The 8,986-nt window shown below is 32.0% G+C and overlaps 1 protein-coding gene across 1 annotated transcript; it reads left to right on the top strand.

The window, feature by feature from the left end:
- The first annotated feature begins 517 nt into the window (after positions 1-517).
- Positions 518-952, top strand: LOC148788064 (uncharacterized). The gene has a single exon (XM_088880320.1). The coding sequence runs from the start codon at positions 518-520 to the stop codon at positions 950-952; it is 435 nt and encodes a 144-aa protein (XP_088736446.1).
- The last annotated feature ends 8,034 nt before the right edge of the window (positions 953-8,986 follow it).

Raw genomic sequence — 8,986 nt, 5'->3', positions numbered from 1 at the left:
ATTGTACACCCTATGTTGTTGGGCTGCGCGTTGGACGGTGGCCATGAAACCAACTTTTGAAGGTTAGGTTCGAAATGTTCCAAGTCGAGAACCTCGAGACTGGGCATCGAGTCATATTGAGACTTGAACTAAAATTGCATTCATTGGATGAGTGTCGTGTTTCATCAGCGATAGACATTGGATGTCTATGCAATATTAGTGGGTGGTTGACAAGGTTGTCAAGCCGACTGAACTGACTCGCAGGAAGTCGTCATATGGAAGCCTTGGAAGCTTGGTCAGTATGAATAGATCTTCCTAGCCCCGATAGTACGGGATTAGTCCTTGGACTTGAGGAACCATGGCAGCTGCATGCATATGATGTTGTATCTTGGATTTGATGAAAGATGGTTTTTAATGTTACAATCAATTTGCTAATTTCTGGTTTACATTTTGAATGTAGATGTCTAAGTATCCATTAACGATGATTTTGGAGACAAACAAATTTAATTGAACCAACTACAATGATTGGCTTAGAAATATGAGGATTGTCGTCAATTTCGAGAACCAGAATTATATTCTGGATAACTCTTTTCCAAGGGCCTTACCAGAGGGGTCCACATCTGAAGAACGTGTGACATTTGAAAGGTGTCACGAGGACAGCCGAAAGGTCCGCCGCATCGTATTGGCGTCAATGAAAAACGATATTCAGAAGCAGTACAATAGGCACGATGATGCCGCGTCGATAATGCTCCGCGTGAAAGAGGTTTATGCGGTTCTGGATAGGCATATTAGATATGTCACCACAAAAGCATTTTTCAATACTAAGATGACTAAGGGATCTTCTATGAAAGAGCATGGGATCAAGATGCTTTCCTTCGTGGAAAAGCTTGAGGATCTTCAAGATGGACTTGATAGTGACACGTATATTGACGTGATCCTCCAGTCACTTCCTCTTATGACCCATTTGTCGTAAACTGCAACATGAATGGGCTTGAGAAGACCATAAACGACTTGATTAACATGTTAGTCCAATACGAGGAAACAACCAAAAATTCTGCGCCGTCAATGTTGGTCGGGGATGCTTCGAACTCTAAAGCGAAAGGCAAGGGGGCCAGATGCTGGAAGAGGAAGAAGGGTAAGGCAAATGCCACTACAAACGCTTTGAGCGCTCCTGTTGGCCCGGTGGGGATGGGCAAAGGTAAAGGGAAGATGGGTTCCAAGTCAATAAGGGCAAATGATGTTTTTATGTATTGCCGGGAAAAAGGGCCATTGGAAGAGGGAGTGCCCCAAGCTCTTCTCCAGTGCAGGTAGATTTGTTATTAAGGTTAATAAGATAACTAACTCTGCTTCTTGGGTATTGGATACCGACTGTGGAGCTCACATCTCTAATGATTTGCAGGTGCTGGAAAGAAACAAAAAGCTAAGTAAAGACAAGGTGGTCCTAAAGCTTGGCGATGGCAAGGCTATTCCTGCTGAAGCTGTAGGGATAGTTCACTTAGCTGGTAGTGATCAAGTTACGATAGAATTGAAAGATTGCTATTATGTACCTAGCATGATCAAGAATACCATTTCCATTTCATTGTTGGACAATGCCGGTTTTAAGTTTATGATCAATAAAAGTTGTTTTTATTAGATGAAGAATGGTTCTTCACATCTGCTAGGCAAACTTCATAATGGTCTTTATATTGTTCAACAGCATGATTTCGTCATGATTGCTCAAAACAAACGTAAAATGAAAAATTAAGGAAACGCACGGATCTCGAATGCAAGGCTAGGTAACATCTCTCAATAAAGGATTAAAAGGTTGGTAGACACAAAAAGTTTAGAGATAGATAATTTGGGTCACCTACCAGCCTGCGAGTCTTGTTTGAAAGGGATGATGACCAAGAAGCCTTTTATAGGACAAAGTAAACTTGCCAGTGATTTGTTGGATTTGATCCATTCAGACGTCTATGGGCCACTGAATACACAAGCTAGAGGTGGATTTTCCTACCTCATAACCTTTACCTATGATCACTCACGGTATGGTTATGTTTACCTAATGAGGTACAAGTTTGAGGCCTTTGGAAGGTTTAAAGAGTTCAGACTTGAAGTTGAAAATCAAACTAGTCGCAAAATTAAAACTCTTCGGTCGGACCGAGGTGGTGAGAATTTAAGTGGAAAATTCTTAGATTACCTAGATAAGAATGGAATTCTCTTTCAATGGACTCCTCCTAGAACACCACAACTTAACAATATCTGTGAAAGGAGGAACCAAACCTTGTTGAACATAGTTTGGTCCATGATGAGTTTTACTGAACTGCCCTTGTCCTTCTGGGGATATGCTTTTGAGACGACAGCCAAGTTGTTGAACATGGAGCCTTCTAAGAGCGTGGCCCAGACTCTATATCAGATATGGCACGGCAAGCCTGCGTCCTACAAGTACTTGATAATGTGGGGTAGCCCTGCATATATCAAGAGACTAGTGGGAGACAAACTGAGATCAGTAGATCACATAGGCTATTGGGCTTGTGATTTTATCCAATAGTGGTCTTCTAGACTTTTATTTTTGCATGCCATGCATTTTAATTAATGTTATTAATATTTGAAATATTATGCATGAAAAATATTAAATGTGATGAGGTCTTGGTCATATAAATAACAAATAACCCTCCACCTGGTGGGACCAAGTTAAAATATTAGACCCAAAAATGGAAATAAAAAAGGGATTATTATTACATGTCTTTCATTCACTATAATGTAGTGAGGAAGTTGATTTCACTCGTACATGGTCTCATGAGTCGTGGCATGTTTAGATTGAAATGAAGCTGCACTATTATTCTGAATGAAGTGAATACACACCTATTTCTCTATCTCATGAGTCGTGGGGCGATGCTAGTCTGCCCTATGATTTGGTTGATGGGTTGGGTCTAACACCAAGCAACGTGATTCGCTTGGAGTCCTCGAAATCATGTGGAAAAGGTGATGCAAAAGATCTTAGGGATGTAGTAGGTCGAGAATGGTATTTGATACCTCCCACAAGGCTATTTTCATGTGAATTGTAAAAGCGCGACATCGAGAATTTCACCTATGAACCGTAAGCCCACTAAGAAAAGATTTTTTTAAAACCTATTTGAGAGTGATGGTTTTGTAGAAATAGTGGAAGGGTTAATGACTGAAGTCCAAGTCCTTAACTTTAACATAATTTTATGATAATATACTGATTTTTCTATTTATCGTTGATGTCTAAGAATCCACTTAATACCATACTTTAGGATAATATATTTGATGGAACAACCTATTCAAATTGGCTGAGAAATCTGAGGATAATCCATGATTTCGAGAACTAGATTTATGTTCTGGATAAGTCTCTATCTCGCACTTTGCTAGTAGGGTTCCTGCTAGGAGAACATTTGACGTTTGAGCAATTTACTCAGTGGCATGAGGACAACTGGGCAGTACGCAGTATCATACTGGCCATGATGAGTAACAAGATCCAAAAGTAGTATGAGAGGTACAACGATGTATGGTCAATAATGCACCGCATGAAAGAACTTTATGTGATACCGCACCGACATATCAGATATGCCATGATGAAGGAATTCTTAGGTGCTAGAATAGCTGAGGGATTGTCCGTATGAGAGCATCGAGTGATGATGCTATCCCTAGTAGAAAAGCTAAAAGACCTTTAGGCGGAGTTTGAGAATGAACGTGATCTTACAATCACTACCTCGCTTTTTTGATCAATTTACTATCAACCATAACATGAATGGGATTGAGAAAAACCATCATGAGTTGATTAATATGTTGGTCCACTACGAGGCAACGATTGAAAAATTTACATCTGGCAGTACTAGTGGGAGAGGTAGGGCAAGTGTGCTAAACGGGGGAGGATGAAGAGTGATGAGACTTCTTCTACTGCTTCTAGCACTTCAAGTAATCCTGTTACGCTTTTAGGCGGGGGTAAAGGAAAAAGGAAGATTGTTCATTAGTCAAGGATACTAAATGATGTTTGTATTTATTGCTAAGATAAGGGCCATTGGAAGAGGGAGTGTCCTGAGCTCCTCTTTTGTGAAGGTAAAATCTTTAATTGAGTATTAACATAATCTCTATTCTACCCATGGTAATGGATACCACCGAATTTATAATCTGTGAATGGTTAGAAAAGTTGAAACAAGAAGGTCTTAAGGCTTAGAGATAAAGGGGTTGTCGTTGTAAAGACTAGGACTTAGTTAAGCTTAGTGGAAATCATGTTAGTATAGTGTTTATATGACCTAGCATGATCGAAACAGTGATTTCAATTATTGTTGGACAATTTTGATTACGTATTTTATTCAATAAAGTCTTTTATGTGACATTAAATGGGATTCATGTCTATTGGGTGAAACATAAAATTTATATTATCTCATAATTGGATTATGCATATTTAAATAAAGAATAAATTGATAATCTAGAATGAAACTTACCATTCTGGTAGGACAATCTCTTCTAGCTGAGTATGAGAAAGAATGAAGGACTCAAAGAGCATTTGAACTAGGCGATTTGAATCTATTAGCTTTCAAAATCTTTTCTGAGAAGGAGAAAGACCACAAAAGCTATTTTGTAGGTCAAAATGAGCTTATCAGTTGCACATTGGATTTGGATCTAGTGTGATATTTGTAAGTCACCAAAACACACAAAACCAAAATAAGATTCACAAGTCTAATTCCATTTGATGAGGTTCAAAGAATTACACTCAAAGTGGTGAACCGAACTGATGACCTTTTGATTGGATCGAGAACATATGTATTTAGTACGAGTTCTTGAATGTCGAAAAATGAGAATATGATTCTCACTCAATGAAATTCTTCCTGGAAGGGCCACAATTGACTGGTCGTTGATAAGAAAGAAATTAAACTAAACAGCTTAAAAGACATAACGAAGTTAAGAGAAAGATGCATATATTATCTTTCTCCGTTAGCTTTTCTTGATTCTTTTTATTTTCAGTAAGGAACAATTAAACTTTACTGATTCATGATTGTAATAAAATTGATAATGCAGTGAAAATATAGACATTCTACTCTTTTCTTCTTTTATTGAAGATGTTAAAAGAAAGGCAAATTGAAATTAATTTTTTATATTTTGATGTTCGATCATTGAGATTAAAATTAATTTATTGAACTTTTAACTAGTAATTCGATATGTTCAACTATTTTAAAATTTTCTCAACTTCTTGTTTAAAAAAAAGTACTAGAAATGCGTTATAATGTATGCATATTTCCTATATACGTATATGAAATGCACATAAATTGTTTTTTATGTTTGAAATTTTGAATTTATAAAGTTGGTACTGAATATTAATAAATAATGTTTTAGGATATGTTAGCATATAAGTAGTTAAAGTAGTTATTTAATCTGAAACTATATTTAACATAATTAATTTAAAATTCAGTAAATTACGTATTGCTGAATTGAATTATTTTGTTATTTCCTTTTAGTTAGATTATTTCTAATTTAGAATTATCAAATTACTTCTTTTAATTAATAACTTGTTTTCATAAAATTTGGGTAAAAATTTAATGACCCTTTGTTTATAAAATTAAACAAATACTACTAAATAAAACAAAACAAGCCGGACAGATATAATTGTAGCCATTTATCTTCAATGAAATCACCTTCTATTGTATATGTAATATGAATGAATACATTTCTTACTACTCTCTCATAATGCTTAGGGTTAATTACACTTTGCCATCCGAACTATAATCATTTTTATATATTGGGTGTTAAATTTTTTTTGTATCAACTTAACATCTCAACTTTCAAAATTTTACACTTAGTCATTTATAACTAATTTTCAGCTAAATTTTTTGTCAAAATAAACATCACATGCAATGCACATTCAGAAATGATCGTGATCGTGGTAATAGTCGTGGACATCATCATAATGTATGGATTAATTCCAACATTCAGAAAAATAATGGGAACAAGGCAATTAATCAACAAGAGAAAACTACAATAGGAGAGCTTTTTCATAGATGTGGAATGTTTGGACATTGGTCTCGTACTCTTAGTATGGCACAACATTAAGTCAAATTGTACCAAGCTTATTTGAAAGCGAAGGGTAAAGAAGTTGAGACTAATTTTGTTGAGGCTGGAATCTCAAATTTTTTCAGTCTATTGAAAATGATTCTGAGCTTCACTTAAAGTTTAGTGACATTCCTAAGGATTTCAACAAAGCTTGCTGACTAGATATTATCTCTATTGCTAATCTTTAAGGAGCAGGTACATCCTGATCGGGGAACTTTAAATTTGATGACGAGTCTGACGAGGATAGCTTTGATGAGGATTACGAGACTGAAGAATACAATAATTATGATTGACATTTACTATTTTGTGTATCAAGTGTCTATGTATTTTTTCAATAGAAATTAGTATAGATTAAAAAAATATCAATAATAATTTATAAAAATAGTTTACAAGCCAATTTAGAAGAACAATTTGCAAACTATTTGTCCATACCAATAATTTTTTTGTAAAAAAGCAAAACATGTTTTTTTTCTATTTAGGAACTGTCAAAAAATTAGGAAGTCAATCCAAAGCCCTTTCCAACTTTGAACCGACATTAATAAAATAAACCGTTCAATATATTACAATGTCCTAAATAAAAAGGAGGAAAAATTAAAATATAGGACCAGTTAATTTATTTTGACCGTTCCAAAATAATTTTCAACAAATTGAATTTCGCACCAAAAGAAAACTGGAGGAAAAATGAAACTTAGGAACGGTTATTTAATATTTGACCATTTCAAAATATGAAATTAAATAAAATCGTTCCTAAATGTATTAAATACCTTTTTCTGATATTATTAAAACAACATTTCTAAATGTGTTCTAAAAACCGTCCCTAAATATGCCCATAGATTGCCCGGTCACTTCCCGATTACAATGTCTCAATATCCAGGACCTTGATTAATACCAAATTTAAACTCATAACAATACCTTTCATATGTGAACATATCTAACGGTCTAATCTAAAATCAAATGGTCTAATGGACATTCCATTATTTTTTCAACCTCATTGATTGTGTATCAGATACGATATCTTAGTATTCGTATAAAAGAAATGTCAAAAACTTCATAGAATGTAGCATTTTATCAATTTAATACTATCCAATGGTTTGATAAAAATTTTAACAGTCTGATTAGACAATCCAATACAACAGTATAAGATGTTACTTACATCTACGTAAGACTAACAATCTTATATATACAAATATATTTGATCTTCTGAACATATATCAATTTAATTGGTAGCATTTTATGTTTTCAATGACCTTAATTAATTTATAGTCTACTTTTTCAGATCATTAACATGTTTGGGATGGTTTTCCTATAATTTTTTATTTTCTTAATTATTTGGTGTAAACTGAAACATTTTAAAAAACTTTCAGCAATTAAAATTTTTTTTCTTAATTTTGCAGTAATTTTTAAAAAATTTTATACATTCTGAAATTTTAAAAATTAAATAATTTTTAGTAATTTTAATAATTTTCTATAAATTTTTGAAAATCTTAAAAGAAAATTGTAAATTTTATGTAATTCTCAAAATTTTTGTATATATCTATATTTTTTAATAATTTTCTCTTAATTTTGGGTGAATTTTAAAAATTCTCTGTCAATTTTTTGTTATTTTTAAAAAAATTCTGTAAAAAAATTATTTTATATAAGTTCTGCAATTATAGAAATATTTAGTTGTATAAGAATTTCTGCAATTATAGAAATTTATTTTATGTAATTTCTGCAATTATAGGAATTTTGTGTAATTTTTCAAAATTAATTGTATAGTTGTGCAATTTATGCAATTATTGTGTAATTTAGTAATTATATAGTGTAATTATTTGTGCAATTCACTGTAATATTCTATATGAAGATATGCACTAACTAATTTCAATAAGTAAAATTTTTTTATTTTTTTCGTTCTTTTTACTTTTTCTTTCTTCTTAAATACTTCAAATATTTAAATCAAGAAGTTACAATTGGTCAAATCATATGAAAGAAAGAGATTAATTACTAGTCTCCTTCGAATTTGAAAATTCAAGTCATAATGTAAATAACCAAAAACATTAGAACAATATATAATCCCAATAGTAAATTATTTAAATAATAATGTAAATAATAAAAAATATTGTAAATAATAAAAAATATTGAACCAATATTTCCAATAAAATGATTTTTACATCATAATGTAAACTTGTCACAAAAATTAGACCAATAGTTAATCCCAATAATAATATTATTTAAATAATAATGTAAATAATAAAAAAAATTAGATCAATATTTCCAATAAAAATATTTTTAAATAGTAATGTAAATAATCACAAAAATTACACCAATATTCCTAATAATCATAACATTTTTTACATAGTTTACCAGAAAAAAATAACATTTTTACATAATAATGTCAATAATAAAACAAGTAGACCAATTTTTCAAAGAATAATATTTTTACATAATAATGTCAATATTCACAAAACATAGGCTATTATTCCCAGTAATAACATTATTTACATAATAATGTCAATTATCGCAAACTTAGAAAATATCCCCAACAATAACATTTTTACATACTAAAGTCAATAATCACAAAATTAGACCAATAATTCCAATAATAATATTATTTACAAAATAATGTCAACAATAACAATATTAAGGTAATATTTCAAATTAAAGTACAATTACATAACCATTAGAAATAGAAAACAAATTGTGAACAATATTTCCAATAATTAACAATTATTTAAAAATGGATATTTCTTTGGTAAAGCGTACACACGAGTCACGCATGCCTTTAATCTTGTTTAGCCCATCAATTGAATTTTGCTAGTAGAACTTGTTATGTTTATCCATCTTCATCCATCAACAAAAGATAATGTCGATAGATTAAAATGGATAAATATAACGAATACTGCAATAAAAAGTTCATGTGATAGGCTAAATAAGTTTAAAGCAATACTTGGCCCGTTTGTATATGTGTACAAGAGAATTA

This window comes from Sesamum indicum, linkage group LG5 (assembly GCF_026168435.1).
Source record: "Sesamum indicum cultivar Baizhima isolate 11 linkage group LG5, ASM2616843v1, whole genome shotgun sequence".
In the NCBI taxonomy this organism is placed as follows: Eukaryota; Viridiplantae; Streptophyta; class Magnoliopsida; order Lamiales; family Pedaliaceae; genus Sesamum; species Sesamum indicum.
The sequence above is the reverse complement of the archived record's forward strand: the minus strand, read 5'-3'. Positions and strand labels throughout refer to the sequence as shown.

Excerpts from the sequence above, each read along its gene's own strand:
- LOC148788064 (XM_088880320.1), top strand. The coding sequence starts at position 518 with ATGAGGATTGTCGTCAATTTCGAGAACCAGAATTATATTCTGGATAAC.